At 37.7% G+C, this 17,065-nt stretch overlaps 1 protein-coding gene across 1 annotated transcript; it reads left to right on the top strand.

Annotated features, from left to right (window-relative positions):
* Positions 1 to 500: 500 nt before the first annotated feature.
* On the top strand, positions 501 to 14,972 carry slc43a2b (solute carrier family 43 member 2b). Its single transcript, XM_066650905.1, has 14 exons — positions 501 to 636; positions 1,059 to 1,252; positions 7,272 to 7,566; positions 7,925 to 7,980; positions 8,137 to 8,213; positions 9,711 to 9,803; positions 10,489 to 10,622; positions 10,742 to 10,938; positions 11,302 to 11,445; positions 12,344 to 12,476; positions 13,304 to 13,436; positions 13,892 to 13,965; positions 14,056 to 14,179; positions 14,731 to 14,972. Exons 2-14 carry the CDS (start codon positions 1,093 to 1,095, stop codon positions 14,890 to 14,892), a joined length of 1,782 nt encoding a protein of 593 aa, XP_066507002.1. The 5' UTR covers positions 501 to 636; positions 1,059 to 1,092; the 3' UTR covers positions 14,893 to 14,972.
* The last annotated feature ends 2,093 nt before the right edge of the window (positions 14,973 to 17,065 follow it).

A 17,065-nucleotide genomic window follows, 5' to 3' on the forward strand; every position in this document is an offset into this window, starting at 1 on the left:
AATCACACTAAGGCAGGAAAACTCCATTACAGGGCATCATTCACACATTCACCCACCCGCTCAGTCCCATATAGACACTGTTGAATATCTAATCTACCACCAGCATGTGTTTTTGGACTGTCAAAAGAATCTGGAACACCTGGACCTGGAGGAAACCATCAGAGACAAGCAGAGACCACACCAAACTCCTCACTGACCAGACTGACTGCATTGTGTAAATATATAAAAAATATATATTGCTACCTGGCATAATACTGTGAAAACATATAATGCTATAGCAAAATCAAATATACATATAAAATACACCTAAAAATGTGTTTCCCATAAATAGAAGATATTAAAATCAAAGCGCTCTGTGTCACAGAAAGTTCCATCAGTTTCTCTGTTGAGGGAAATAACAGTAGTCGGTGATTGGTTGCTGAGCCCGGCACAGGTAGCCAATCAAATTCTTTCATTGTTTTTCAGTTCGGAGTTCCTATAAATCTTGTAACCGGCCAGCGGCAGTCTCTTACTGAGTGACCTCAGAGAGAGAGGGAGGAGGTGAGAGATAGAAAGGAGGAACTGAGGGAGAGGGAAACTTTTCAGTAACATCGCCTCCACGCTCGAGCGCTTCATTTTTACTCCTCTATCTCACAGGTATGTACTTTGATAAAATATTAGTTCCATGATATGGTCTGCAGTGTGTTTATTAGTCACTGGTTCCACGGTTCGGTGGAAAAAAATACTTAATGTGCCTGGACACTTTTGTTTTATTCAGATAAAACGTTAGTTGAACTAATGGTTATTTAAAAACAAATCAGTAACAATAAATAATTATAAAATTGTTCATTTTTTACCACGCCTTACAATTTTATTATACATTTACAGTATTTTTGGAGGAAATATTGAACAAAAAATTTCAGTCAGTATTTTCAGTATAAATTCTGGACGCACGTCTAAACTTTTCTGACTGTTGAGAAACCTCGGCCTCTTATTGTACGGTACAGACGTCAGAATGCAACTGCTGCATATTTTAATGTGGAATTTTTATGTGTTTTTATTTCACATCCTCATTTCAGTCTTACTCCCAGGGCTCCTGTGGTCATTACAGTCATGGCTCCGACCCTGACAACAGCCTTTGCTCGCCGCTGGTGGATGGCGGTGACTGCGATCATTGAGAACCTGCTGTTTTCTGCTGTACTGCTGGGCTGGGGCTCCCTGCTCATCATGCTCAAGTCTGAGGGCTTCTACTCCTACCTCTGCACAGACGTTGGTAAGAAAGTCAAGTTGTCCACGTAACGTCCACGCAACGTTAAGAAAGGCTGGTGTTTTCAGAGAATGTAAAAGAGATACAAGAAAGTTTCAATATGACAGCTATTGTGTACTATGCTGCATACAAATCAATACAAAAACAGCTTGCACTGTAAATACATGTGGTACACATAGTGCCAGAGCCTTTTATAAGGTGTACTTGAGCTGCAAAGCAAAGCTCCCTGTAAAAGCCCAAAGCCCTTTGTGCTTTTCTTCACCATGGGGTAAGAATGAGTTCCTCCCAGAGGAGCCTCACTTCACTGTAGACTTAAATCACCTTTTAATCAGCATCCCTGCATTAGAGGCCTCTAGGGACTGGGAAGGTAAGATGTTGTTCCAAAAGGACTTGATGACCTAAACAAGATCAGCCAAAAATCGAGAGGTCTAAGCATGTTTACGTCTCTGCAACTATCTGCTTAATGACTTCTTCTTTACAGTATGTAGAACAGTCACAACTGTGTCACAACTGATTGATTAATCGACTTCAGTGTTGACCAAGTGGCTACACAGGGTTTAAGAAGGACATGTTAAATGCAGCCTGTATCTGAACACACCCTGTCCCGGGTCTTTCCTTTGTGTTCAGGAATTTGAATTTGAATCACTGAGACACTAAGACTTGATAAATCACAAAAGTTGGGTTGATGGGTACAAAAGCAGGACAGCAGAGGCACAAAAGGAGTTGCTCATGAATGGGATGAGTAGGGGATTTTATTGGCCAGTCTGATCTCTGGTGCTAGTCTCATAGCAATGTGTACAAACACCTTTAAAAAAAGTCGCCAGTATTTTCCTGCCTAATCTTTCTTATCTGTAGTGTGATGGCGATTACAGTGGACATAAGATAACTTTAGATAAATGATTCTGTTTTTAGTAAAGAACATAAAACATTTAAACTTGAAACTCACTTGTAACAGAGGGCTTTAGGTAGTTGTTGATTTCTGTGAAAAAAAAAACAGCTTGGAATCTGTGTTTTTTAAACTACAAAGACAGATAAAAACACAGATGTTGTTATGTTATTTTCTCTTAGGCAAGTGATTTATATTCCGTATTAAAATAAGTAAAGAAAAGTACAACTAACATCTACCATTATAGATGTAATGAGACAGATCTAACAGCACCAATCACTTAAAGATAAGGCAGACAACATCAAGTTAAATGCGCTAATCAGATCAAGTTGAGGTCCTAAATCAAACAGTAAAACACACAACACAGATAAAGACACAGAAGCCATTGAGGGCAGGAATCTACTGCTCTGTTTGGCACATGATGAAGTATGATGCTGGTAGCTATGCATAGCAGGGCCCACGTGGTCTGATATCCAGGGCCTAGACGGGCCATCAGGCTAAGTCACATGCAACTGCATTTTATGGCTGTATGAAGAAAACGTCTCCTGATGTGGTAAATAATGTACAGCTTCCTCAGCACAAATGGTCAAATGATCCAGGCCTTTGCCCTGCTGTAGAGGGAGTGCGTGAGGTGGCCTCACACTCTGTTCCTGAAATTATCAGATCTGGCAGCTGCACAGCAGTAAATGAAAAGGGCCGTTTCAGCACTAACATTACTTCCTCCGAATCACCTGGTTTCTGTCATACTCATACTCATACTCATACTCAGCCTGTATACTCATACTCAGAATGTATTTAAAAATATTTTTAAATAAAACTAGATGTCTTTTTGGGCCTCATATTGTGATATTGGCCTTATATTAAAGAGATTGTGCTGTTAGATCTGTTATTTTACATTATATTATCATGGAAAACAGGATTTGCCCAGAATGTTATATTAAATAAAGGAAAGTGGCATCACCTGAAAATTCTCACATTAGCAAATCTGTAATAATTACACATATGTATCTGAGTAAATGGAGTTGTGCAGCCTTACGTAAAGTTATTGTCTTACAGCTGACCAATTTTTCGATTACTACATCATTTAAGCACATTTACTTTACATCCCATTTTGCTGACTGTGTGTGTCTGCTATCTTTCAGACAGTGCTTGATGATAGTTGTGGCATTCCTCTACTAAGCGCTTTTAATCAGACTTCTCAAACACAGCTTATCTTAGCAGTACCTAGAAAAACAACCATGGAAATACATATATGATACTTAAAAATGGTGTACTGACCATACACAAACAGTCTCAAGCTAATATTAAACACATAGGAAAACATTTTACAGACAGGCTTGTTTGTTACTACAATACTAGGAGCTGTTAAAATTGCTTATAACTATGTAATATTTTTAAGCCCAGCCAGGATTTGAAGGTGCATATATTACATTGTTCTGTTTGATCTGGCTCCCAGATCATTATTATTTAAATAAAGGTACCTGGAGTTTGACCTTTAGCCAGTATCTCTGGCTAATACTTGAAAGCAGTTTACATTTTGCTTTATGATTGCTATATGAAATGTAGGAGTAATATAATCATTTATGACATTCTCTGTTGCACGTGCAAACACCATTTCTGAAAAAGGTGGGAGTATGTGTAAAATTCTATAAAAAAAGAAAAAAGGAATTGATTATTTCTCATTGTGCTTTATTTAACAAAAAAATGTTATAAAAATATTTGCAATGTTTTTTTAACTAAACAACTTGATTGTACATTGTAGGTTTAAAAAAGTTTTTTTTTTTAATTCGGAGCCTGTAATACACTTTAAACAAGTAGGAACAGGAGTAAAATAAGAGTGAATATATATAGATTATTCGAGAAACTTAATTTTAAAGCATTCTTTTGTAGTGCATTGGTAACAGGTGAAGGAATGGGGGTCTCACAATTGGGTGTAAAAGAAACATCTACTAAAAATTCTTTGTGATGACCTTTGTCAGACAATTCTCCAAGGTCCTTTCACTGTCTACCTGGCATAATACTGTGAAAAGATTCAGGGAATCTGAAAACCTTTCAGTCTATGTGGAGCCCTCAAATGGCTTTACACAAAGAACCATTAGTCTTCACAGATAGCTACAGCCACATGGGCCTGGGGATACTTTGGAAAACTGTTGTCATTTAACACAGTCTGCCACTGATTGAAGAAAGAGACCCCGGGGAAAGCATTACATCCGTTATATCTAAAAACATATCATGTATCAGTTGTAGATCTATTTGATATACATAATAATGCCACATGTGGAGAAATGTTTCAAGCCAGTTAAGTAAAGTCACAAGCCAGCTCCATGAGATGCACCTAAAAGTATTAATACAGAGTAACTTTTTAGTGCCTTTACAATTTAGCAATAGCTTAGCCCAAACGGATTATAGATTGTTTTAATACCTGTTTGTCCTTGTAGACATGACTACTTGAATTATGTATTTGTACATCCATGAAGTTGTTGATGTAAGATAGTTTTTTGTTGGTCATTTATTAATGAAGGATAACAGGGTGGTTTTAGAACAGGAAAGGAACATGTCTGGGAAGCTGGAAAAAATTGGTGCTGAATTCCATCAACAACCATTTAAACTGCTCTCTTTTTTTGCCTCATTGCTGTGAATAAGCTGATGTAGGCCACACTAACCTTGTATACACTTTACTTGCTATCGGGAGATAATTTCTAAAGAACAGTACAGCAGTAACCATGCATTATTAAAGTCATGTAAGGGAAGAATTATGGATCTGAAATGAGGTCAGGATGTGACATGCCAGTTGTAGCAGGACTAGGTCTTCAACGTGCTGCCCAGTCACCTGTTTGACACTTCAAGGATAGGTGTTACAGTCGTCAGAGCATTCCACAGAGTGGCAAAAAGCCCCCTCTGCCTCTGTGGACTATGATGCCAGTGCAATGTTTGGAGGGGCGGCACGTGCATGACTTGGCAGGAGATGAGGGGTACTCCCTTCTCTTCTGAGAATATTTGACACCTTTATACACACATGAATTCTCAATAATGCTCACTCCCAGAGCATCATTTTGCAGCTGGGTGGAGGCATGTAATTGGAAAGGCAGTGTGAACAAACAAGAAGGCTTGGCTTTCATTTTTCTCTTCACACTCAACACGTGCTTTAGTTTCCTCAAACAGTTACCACAGTTGCTTGCCATTTGAGGACATATTTACGAGTGCAGTGTGTGGTACCACTAGTGCAAAGGCTAAAACTCAATAACTCTTTTCCCTGTTATCCTGCTGTGTGGCTTGCCAGAACAAGAGGGTGGCAGGGGAGATCCAGTCCCATCCAGATTGATTATGTAACAAACTCAATGTTCCACAATAAACTTTGTTCCAGCAGAGTGCAATAAAAGCAACAAATTGGCGCTTTCACTTCTCTATCATAGTCATATCTGACTGATTAACTGAGAACAAATCACCAGGACTCCCCACCCCATCTGATACTTTACTGCTGACTCAAGGTCACACGATATAAGTGTACAGTTTCTCTAAAAGAACACAGATATGAATCTGTAAGACTTTGCTCACAGTAATCACTTCCCTGTTCAATATTGAGGCTTATGTTATTGGTTTATTAGCATTTTAAAGTGTTTATTCCTCTTCACCTCCAACTTAAAATTAATCTTAATTATTGATTAAGATTATTGATTGTCTTCAAAAACCACCTCATCTTCCATGAGAAAAAAAGAAATATGGCATTTTTCCTGCAAATTGTAATGCACATTTTTGTTGAGTGTAACCAATTAAAAACCCAATAAAACGTGCTAAATTCTGGGAGAAAATAGTATTTTTCCCCCCAGAATTTAGCAAGTTAAGAGCAGTTGTAATAAGAATTGTGTTTCCTGTATTAAAATTGTACATATTTTACAAACAGCAAAATATGAACTTTGACCTGAGGTGCCATAGTATTTGCATAAGGCTGTATAGCTGCAAGCTTAGTCCCTTTTCTGTTTTAGATTCATCCATACACATTATTGTATGCTTTCACATGAACACTTTGCATAGTAAGACTAGCATGCATGACTAACCATTAGCATTATTCATGTGTGGTTCACTTTGTTGTTTTGTAGTCAAGGTTATCTACTCACTATAGCATGCTTATCAGTTCTCAGAATGCAGTTAAGTTCTTGGTATGCTGGTCATTCCCATGCATACATGTCAGTTTTCTACGTTCCTGCACACTTTGTGTATGCTCGCATGTTTTGATGGTACTTGTATAGCTGTGATTTTCCAGAAAAAAAACTCTTCAGTTTCTGGATCAACACGTGTTGCAGATGTGTGATATGTCAGCTACTCCAGCTATAAATATCTAAAGCTTATGTCATCTTAAGCTTTGGTTCCCCCCACATGACCTCTCTCTCCCCTTATAAAGGTTGTGCACCATTAACTTGGCCTTTTCAGCTTTTATTCATCAGCAGAAACCATTAGTGGACTGGAAAATCATTCCGTTTTAATGTGTCCTTTGCACTCTGTGTCAGACATTTTTGCATATGATTTTGCAAGTGTTGAAAGTTAATGTAGATGACCAATATTTCACAATATATTATTTAGCCAATCTCAGTGACATTTCTACTCAAAGACAAATGATTAAACTCTTATTTTAATCACCATGTTTATGTGTGTTTGGTCAGAACATGTTATTAAATTTGATTTGAAAACAGAGGTGTAACGATTAACAACAAAAGTAATGTGGTTTACATGTTTGGGCGAATAGTCACAGTATTCCAAATTTACAGTGTTAAAAATACATTCTATACAACAATATATAACCAACACCATCATTGGTTAATCTCAGAATCCTGTGTTTTATGAGTTCAGAGCTTTAGTCAATTCTTAAAACCTTTCAGTCAATTCTAGCATTTAGTGCTAGCACTTATCATGCTAATCCAATAGAACAACAGAGATCACTCTAAGCTTTATTCTTGTCATAATCCTTATTCCCTGCCCTTTCTCTTTGTGTAATCCTTTCCATAATCCTTATTATGGTGTCTAATAAATTAAATAAAGATACTTTTTTGATTTAAATAGATTACCAAGATTTTGATGTAGAATGTATCTGCTGAAACTGACAAAGAGTCATATTTTTTTATTTTTTTTTTTTGCTTTTTGCAGGTAACATTTCCATCTATAATGTCTCAATGCCAGCTGTGTCTTCATCAGCGGGAAATGAGGAAGACTACCAGTATGATGATTATCAACAGGAGCCTCGTAATGATGGAGTGGAGGTGGTTCCTTTAAAAAAAGTGGATGATATACTGCGTATGAATGGGTGGCTAATCTGTAAAGAACAGGATGAAACGTTGAACCTGGCCTTCACTGTGGGATCATGCTTCCTGAGTGCCATCGCTTTGCCCCTTGGTATTGTCATGGACAAATATGGACCACGCAAACTTCGTCTAACCGGCAGGTATGCCCCACACAAACACACCAAGCACTGCAGTCGAGCCGAAGCAATATATTGTATTGTTCCACATATTTATGATGCAAAAACAGTCTCTGTTAGGTGCCTTGATTTATAAGACTGTAGAGGTTTGATGTCTCCATGCAAGGTTTTATGAGTTTTTCTTTTTATTATAGCAATAGAAATATATTCAATAGCATGTTATAACATTAAAAAATGCCTCCTTAATATACATGTCTGTGATATCACCTGAGCCCAACTACAGCCTAAATGTTTACAGTTAAAAAGCTGCAAAGCAGATGTTGGTTTACAAACTCTACTTCATAACTGTGTAACTCCAGATCTTTTTCTGTTCTGACTGTAGCGCCTGCTTTGGATTGTCTTGCCTGCTCATCGCTTATGGAGCCAGCAACCCTAATGGTATGAAGACTGCTACTTTGCTGCTTAGCAAGTTGTTCATTTTATCATAATTGATTTAATAAAATAGTATTTTTGTTTATTGTTATTCATAGAAAATAGTCTTTTCACAATACTAGTGCAATGTCCGATGATGGCTCTGTGTTTGGTTTATTCTAGAACTTTCTGTCCTCATCTTTGTTGCTCTGATCTTCAATGGCTTTGGAGGAATGTGTATGACCTTTACATCGCTCACGGTGAGAACTCTGAGAGTCTTTTAGTCTTTCACTATATGCTGTTTTACTGAGGTTGGATTTTGGTGATCATGCTTTCCTTTCTCTCGCTCGCTCTCTCTCTCTCTCTCTCTCCCTCTCGCTCTCTCTGATCACTTGGGCCAGTGCCCAGGCTCCTTTCTCTATTATGACTCATCTGTACTTCATGTCCTGATATACAACAGGGTTTCTGGGGAGTGTGGAGCAAGAAAAGACAAGAGAGTTCATCTGTTCTTTTATAGTCCTAGGCTTGTTAATGTCTACCATTTAGACTTACAATGGGAACAGTGCAAATGCAGTGTTTTCCCTCACACATTCTAGCTCCCTTGGTCTCTCATTTCTTTTTCTCTTTTTTCATTTATTTCTTTCTCACATGCTTTTGTAGGTGTTGCAGAACTTCATGAATGTCATTGTTTAGTAAAGTGTTGCCTGCCTGATATTCTTTTCATCCTCTCTCTCTCTCTCTCTGATTCTGCTTCATTAACACAGAGTGTAGGAAGTTAATGATTAGGCCCATCTCCATCTCTTAGTTCTCTCTGTTGTTTCTGTTGAGTGGGTTTTGCTGAGGCGTGAATTGTCTGTGGCAACTCCTGACATTGGTGACCCAGCAACAAATGTCCAAGGTCATTACCATCTCAAAAATGGCCTAAAAACTTGTTACTTTGATATCTTTATGGACATGTTCCCTATGAATGCAGAGGAAGTGTCAATGACACTTCTGGAGGTGCATGATACTTTTTAAAAATAGTTTTGATAAAGTATTGTCCTAATCTAGTTAAGCTGTATTAAGCTTGTTTTTCACAGGCACTTTTGTTGCTGGAGCCTAGATCAGAGGAACAGTGACCATAGGCTGGTCCAGTTAGAGAGAGGGATAGAGAGAAAGGGTGGGGGCTTTGACAATGAGTGAGAGAGAATTATCTGGATGGACAGCTCACTGTGTACTCAGAACACCATACTTAAATCTTTTACCAGAGTAAACCTTTTAAAACCTTTGCCAGAAGTTTCATTGTTAGTACAAAACCATGCGCCCCCATGTTTTTTGACATGATTTATCAATGCCATCTCTGAATCTATATTTCACAAAAAATCTTGGCATAAAATATGCATCCATTAATTATTTTCACTGAAAGTTATGTAATCTGTTTCATACTACATGATTTACTCCGTTGTTTACCATCCTCACTGTGTTGTCCTCCAGGCCTTGTCCCCCCTTCCTTCCTCGCTCATGGCTGTTTTATAGTGTTCAGTTCTGAACTGCAGAAAAAAGCATCTGTTGTTTTGCACTCGGCTCTTAATTGCTCGTTTTTTTCATGCCCCAATGAGCAGTTATTGACAGCACTGGTCTGAGATCAGCTCCCAGTACCCATGTCCAACATCCCCCTCATGGACTGCAGTTCTATACTATGCGCTGGTGTTTGAGATAAGATGAGAGTTGTGGGTTTCAATGATTGGATGATAACATATTTATCTGTGTATTTTCAGCTTCCCAATATGTTTGGAGACCTGCGCTCTACCTTCATTTCTCTCATGATTGGATCCTATGCATCATCTGCTGTAACCTTTCCTGGAGTTAAGGTGCGATATATATTTATAGAACATATAGTAGAGGTGAAAACTCTGAATACATAATGTTCTGTTTATATTTTGATTTAGAAAAAAAACTCTAAAGTAAAACATTCCATTTAAAAATTTTCTAAAATGTTCACAAAGGTTACAGTAAATATGTTGTACAATATGTTTCATTTTTTAATGTTAAATCCAACAAATTATCAGTAATTGTGATTTAATGTGTGCAGAAGGATGTTTTATGTTCAGTTAGGCACTTACAAACTTTTACAAACAGCTATAAATAATGATAATAATAATACAGAGAAGTGTATATTTACCCAGGTTATTATGATATTAAATATTACTGTGTATTTATATTCTATGACTTTCACATGTGCATTCCGAATGTTTGTAACAATAAATGTATATGACATTAAATTAAAGCTCTAATAGGTAGAATAGGTAGTCTCCTGAATTGTAGTGATATTTGGCATTCGTGTGATTTCTGCAATATGAAGGGTTTCAGATCATTAGAGTTCCATCCAATTTAGATAATTAAGATTACTTAAGATTAATTAAAATGTATTAATCCATATGGGGGATTTTGCACAGCTTTGGTACTGGGATATCAAAGTCAGAGATTGCTGAAGCGCAAAGTGAGGAATGACGAAATGATACACAAGTATTTTCTCATGACTTTCGCTCTATGCAGGTGATCTATGACCTGGGAGTGACCTTCATCACTATCCTAGTGGTTTGGGCGGCCTGCGCTGGCCTCGTCTTCCTCAACTGCTTCATCAACTGGCCCTTGGAGGCCTTCCCTGGACCTGAGGACATGGACTATACGTATGTCATATGCTTTTCCAGAACCCATTCAAACAAACACAACCTCAGACTCTTTCTAAATAGAGTCCTTCTTAACAGAACACTTTCCCATTTACCTGTAATTTTGGTCTTTCCTCCAGTGTAAAGATCAAGTTCAGCTGGCTGGGCTTTGACCACAAGATCACTGGGAAGCAGTTCTACAAGCAGGTGACGACAGTAGGCAAGCGACTTAGCGCAGGCAACTCTCTAAAGCAGAAGGAACTTTCTGCCAGTGAAGGCAACAAACTCTGCCTCTCCACCATGGACCTGGAAGTGCAGTGTGAGCCTAAAGAAGAATGTAAGTATGATTTTTTGGGCATCTAGGCAATAAATAAATACATTTGCATAGCTATTCCCTTAACTAATATTTGGTGTCAGATGTGGGCTTCTTTTCAGTGGTTTTGTACCAAAGGATATGAGGCTAATGTAGCTAACAGTTAATGGAATAAATTGTTGTTAAAGACAGCAATTTGAGGATACTGTAAGCTTGTTTTTAATTTCAACCACATAAGCCCATAGATCTATAAAAGCACTGAAAAAGCAACCAAATATTGGGGTGTATTATGAAATGTTGTACTTTACCACATAAAAGATTGTAACATGCATATATAATATTTAATTTGATGGCAAATTAAATAAACTGTGTTGTTCTTGGCTGCAGCTCAGTCCTTCATGCAGAGTATCTTCAGCCCAATATTCCTGCTCAGTCTGGTCACTATGTGCGTCACTCAGCTGCGTCTTATTTTCTACATGGGAGCAATGAATAGCATCTTGGAGTCCATGAGTGGTGGAGATCTTGATACAGGTTTGTGTGTGTGTGTTTGTGTTTGTGTGTGTCATCAAAAGACAAAGGAAGGGATTGGCTTGAGCCATTTTCTTTGCCTATTCTGATATATTTGTGGAATATGGTTGCGTACCAGAGGGGACATTTTAATATTTCGAAACACATTTATATTGGCCACAATGATATGTTTTTTCAGCACATGCCTGTTGGCTTCTGTTATTAATATTTGGAGTGAATGGGTTGTACATACAGTGAAGGAGAAATGAATCTAAATATTCATCTGTGAGAATCAGTTCAATAGTTCAGAACTTCTTGCCCAAGCTCAGAACTAAACACTAGTCGGCTGTGTGATGAGCAGCAGTTACCCACTACACCACATTAGCTAGGTTTTATAGATTACAGACTGAGAAATGCTGGAGTATTCTTTGAAAAAAAATATGAATTTCATTTTTGGTTAATATTGTACTTTACAGTTGTTTTCTGGAAGTGTGTAACTTTTTACTTGCTCCCTTTTTTCCTTCCTGCCCCTTGGATTGCCTCTACAGTTGAGAGAATGGAGTTTGGTAAGAAAGGAGAGGAAGCTGTAGAGTAGCTTAAACAGCACACTTTGTGCTGTCCACTACTTGCTGACCCAGCATTAACCTTGACCTGCACCGGTTACTGCTGGATTGAAACTCATTTCCTCACACTCGCTGACCCTGCTCTGCTGATGCACATGGCTCTGCAAAAAAACTCTAGAGCTCAGTCATTACAGTAAACCCAGCTAAAACCACAGTAGTTACTCACTAACCTCGGATAGTTCATTAGAGAATACATTAATAAACTCGCTTCTTTTTCTTTTTTCTATTAATTTATTTCTTCATTTTATTTTATGTAATTGTTTATTTTGTATTTTCTTCTCTCTCTCTCTCTCTCTCAGTGAGTCTGTACTCCTCTATTTTTGGCGTGATGCAGCTGCTGTGTCTGCTGACCACCCCGGTCATCGGTCAGATCATGGACTGGAAGCTGAAAGATTGTGACGACGGGGAGTTGGATGTGAAAGACCTCTGCAAGTGAGTCAGCATCAGTGTGAACATGAATTGATACATCAGCATGTGGTTTATTGCCATACTGATATTTATGTGACAGCACATATTTACACATATACATATGTAGTGGAATATGATTATGACGTATGCTAACACCCTTTCTGTAGAGAAACATGAAAGTAATCACTGTATCACTTCGTAGTGACAGAACATATGCATGCACTGATGTATCTGACTTGCCTTGTCCTCATTGGCCTTGATGACAAGGCAAGTCAGATACAAGCCACCACCAAATGTCTTGGAGCTGCCCACACTACATTGACGTTTCCATGGACTCCTAACTATTATTACCAATAGACCAGAGGAGGATAGGTCGTACCTTGTGAGCCCTTTGTTCCTCCCAAGGTTTCTTCCTCAGCTGAGGAAGTTTTTCCTTTCCACTGTCGCCCTTGTCTTGCTGACCTGGGGATTATTACATTCTTTACATTTTTACATTTCATCTCTATCTGACCAGAATTCTGTGAAGCTGCTTTGTGACAACATCAGTTGTAAAAAGCACTATACAAATATATTTGATTGGCTTGGAAATGTGATTTTAAGTTGTGTTTGTGCTTTGGGGAGACAGCATTTTATTTTAGCTGATGCACAATGCCCTCAGCAAACAGTCACTACGCCAAAACTACTCTGTCTAAAGATATGTCATCAGAAACATCCATAGCCTGGAATGAAAACCAAAACCCAACAACAAAATAAAAGGTTTTGTATTGACAGGGACATTATTACATTGAATACATTATTATCTTCAAACATATGACCTCTGTGTATTTCTACTTCCTCTCTCCTTCTATCAGGGACCAGCCTCAGCCTAAGAGAAGGGACAGACAAATCCAGAAGATAACCAATGCCACACGGGCCTTCTTCTTAACTAATCTCATGCTTGTCGGCTTTGGCATCACCTGCCTCATCCCAATCCTACAGCTGCAGGTAAAATTATACAAGTGCTCGCCAATCATTTTTTCTCCACAAAACATACGCTATAATAAACAAACCTTCTGAAACCAGACTCCTGTGTAATAATAAATATATTTAGATGAAATCTGTAGCTTTACATTGAATGTTTTATTTGCAAATGTAAGCATTGTCTAGTCCAGTTTAATCTGATTAAACAGCTAAGAATCTGATCCAGCAGCTAAGAAAAGCTTAACTTTGTTCATTGTAACAGTGTAATGTTATTAACTGTGCTCTGTGATCAGTCATTATTTTAAAAATAATAGTAATACATTTTATTTATTGGCACTTTCATAACACTCAACCACCTTTTTTAATCCATTGTTTTTAAGTTAAAAATCTATTAAGACCTTTTTATTTTAAGTTTCATAATGAATTAATAAATACAATAAAGATGAGTTAATTTAATCTTTTTTTACTCTTCTTCTCAGATGCTCTCCTTTGTTCTGCACACTATAGTCAGAGGCTTCATCCACTCAGCTGTTGGAGGACTTTATGCTGCTGTGTATGTTTCTTACTATTTTTAAATGATCCAAATAATTTAAATAATTCATGAAGATGACCTGGTGATAACGGTGTTTGTGTTTGTATTCAGTTACCCCTCATGTCAATTCGGAAGTCTGACTGGCATGCAGTCTCTGATCAGTGCTCTCTTCGCCCTGCTTCAGCAACCCCTATTCATGGCCATGATGGGACCATTGAAAGGAGATCCACTCTGGGTATGAACATGCCAACACTAGATTAGGGTTGGGACATTTTTGATACAAAGTTTAATAAAAATCAGGGGCCACAGTCTTGAGCATGAGATTCTCTTTCAACAGCCTTAATATATAAGTTATATATTTTGTTCATATCTGTAAATATTCAGCTTTCAGCCACTACTATTTGCATAAAACCATGTAGACATTAAAAATGTACTAGAACACAAGCACTGCACATCCTTTAAAAATAAGTACATTTTTGAGAATTGAAACTCTAAATATATCATTGGAATCAAGAGAAACATAGAAAATAGAGAAATGCAAATCATTTCTAAGACTGAAATGTCCTTGACGTCTTTGAAAACATCACAGCGTATCTACTGCAAAGAATGGAAGCTGCATTACAGTTTTCTGAACATTCACACAGCAGAAATACAAATTTCTCACTGAATAGGAATAGTCTTGCTGAATAAATGCAGTGTGTAAAGCAGAGCCAGCAAATGATCTTCTCTCTCTCTCTCTCTCTCTCTCTCTCTCTCCCTCCCTCTCTCTCTCTCTCTCTATTTCAGGTGGATGTTGGTCTGCTTGTTGTCAGTATGCTGGGCTTCATGCTACCACTCTACCTGCTGTGCTTCCGCAAAAACCTCCGCAGCAAGAGGAAGCAGAAAGAATGTGATGCCAAGATCTACATCAAAATCAACGGCAGTGACAAACCCGAAGCATTCGTCTAGAGTTCAGACACCTACCAAGAGACAATCGTGTGAAAATGAATATGAGAAACTCATAAAATGACACCGAACACACACACACATGCACACACACGCACACACACATCTAGATGCTTTTTCCTCTCAGGCTCATTAACCTGATGATGTTGTCATGGAAACTGACAACTGTTGTACCATCAGTATGGAGAGAAGTGAAAGATGTCAACAACAAAGAGAAAATACAAACCTCATTACGTAAAAGAAGTGGAATTAGTGAATTAGATTTAGAAATGTATTGTCCAGATATTGTGTTCTCACTGTAAGTGCCTGGTCTGTGGAGAGTGTCAGGAGCTTGTGTGTTTCTCCAACTGGCTTTTGATGCCTCGAGGACATGCAGAAAAATTGGTCAATGAGTGAAAAGAAGCAGGCAAATGGACACTTTGAGCCAGTCCACTGTCTTTTAAAGTGCCTCAGCCCTATGTTATGTCCTTCACACGGGTTGTATTTTTAATTTATTTCCGTGATTTTTTTTTTTTTAGATATATTCAAAGTTTTATACTTATACATCATTTTTAAACATGCTTTAAAAAAGTTTGCAATGGGTTTGCAATGTTGAACACCACAGCTGGATGAACTATACTGGTTATACTCATGTGCCATATATAAGGAAGGAAGTAGTGCCTTAAAATCTTAAATGATGTGCCTTATAGTTGTGGTTGAGCATAAGATTGATGGTCTTTGTCGCCCCCTAGGAGTTAAAGAGGGACGTGTGACAGCCTACGAGTGCCATAATCCCGGGTCTTTATTATGTACCTATTGTGCATTCCATTTTACTTTTAATCAATAAGTTTCATATTAAATATGGAATAGAAAGTTGAAAGAAGCAGAACTGCACAAAAGCCATGTTTTGGTTGTAGATTCTTTTGGAGTTTTTCAGAAAAAAACTTTCTTAACTGCCTCTAAACTTACAACCTCCTCATGCAGGGTATATTTTACAGGTGGCTCTAAAAGTGGCTGGGTTCTGGTTATGCAGTTTTTGTTTTATTGGCCCACATTTCCTGGGAATTACAGCACTTTGAGTCTAACATCCAAAACTCTCCATCCCCTGGCCTTATCATCTTTCACATCGGCAGTTTTGGTGATGAATATGTTTAAGGTCAGACATGGGATTCAATTTAATTTGACCCTTTTTTACAGTTAATGCATTTTTAAGTACAAGAAATACATGTATTTGTCAAGTTTATTAAGATGGGAACCATGATGATGCAAGATGTGAAAAATATGTGTCACTACTACTCTGTGGAGGAAAGGTTTTGGTGCCTTAGGTTATTGTTTTTTGATGGTGTCATCTGTGTATTTATTTGCTATATTTGTTAATTTAATATCTTACATGTCAAAAAGTCCCACTTTAGCCGTTTTCATTTAACAAACATATGTTGAGCTGTTTTCCAAGATTTTTTTTTCCTGTAGCTTTGAGGAGAGGCATTAAATAAACGTATTTTTCTTCATTATTGTATTATTAATTTTGTATTTTATTCTAAACATCAGATGTTAGACAAAGTTGTACGTAATTCAGTGTTGTGATGTCAACAGTCATACAGACTGCTTTGAAATGAAATGCTCCATTCTACAGAAACATTTTAAAGAGTTGTGATGGAAGCCTGTGTTCATGATGTCTACAGCACAAATCTATTTTATTTACTATCAAATGCAACCATGGAGTCTACTTACGACTTATGGATTGTTTTGCTTTTTTTCTCTTTGTTTGTTCGTATCAAAATGGGTTAAATATGAATCAGTACATTTTCTCTTCACCTAAGAGCACTCAGCATGTACATTTCTACCATTAATGGGGTGTTTGAATGTAATCTACAAGTCATAAACCCTTTGTTTATATTTTAGAAATTCAATAATGAAGAATTAAGGAAAGGGGCATTTCCTTTTCAGGGATGGTTAGCTTATCGTGCAAGAAACAAAGATGAATGTAAACATGACCGCACAGAGAAATCCTTATTGATTGCTTTAGTCTCTTTGCAAAATGGTCTGTTTTTCAGGGTTGAAAGAGTGATGACTGAGTAACTATAATAATAAGAGGATACTGGATGATGCTGGCTGCAGATGTGCTATAAATAGAGACCGGCTTTGCTTTAGAGTTACATAATTTCTGGCAGATTATTGCTGGTGGAGATGTGTAACC

This window comes from Hoplias malabaricus, chromosome 18, assembly GCF_029633855.1.
Source record: "Hoplias malabaricus isolate fHopMal1 chromosome 18, fHopMal1.hap1, whole genome shotgun sequence".
Taxonomy (NCBI): Eukaryota; Metazoa; Chordata; class Actinopteri; order Characiformes; family Erythrinidae; genus Hoplias; species Hoplias malabaricus.

Excerpts from the sequence above, each read along its gene's own strand:
- slc43a2b (XM_066650905.1), top strand. The coding sequence starts at position 1,093 with ATGGCTCCGACCCTGACAACAGCCTTTGCTCGCCGCTGGTGGATGGCG. Across the intron at positions 1,253-7,271 it reads CTACCTCTGCACAGACGTTG|GTAACATTTCCATCTATAAT; the intron begins GTAAGAAAGTCA and ends TGCTTTTTGCAG. Across the intron at positions 11,446-12,343 it reads TGGTGGAGATCTTGATACAG|TGAGTCTGTACTCCTCTATT; the intron begins GTTTGTGTGTGT and ends TCTCTCTCTCAG.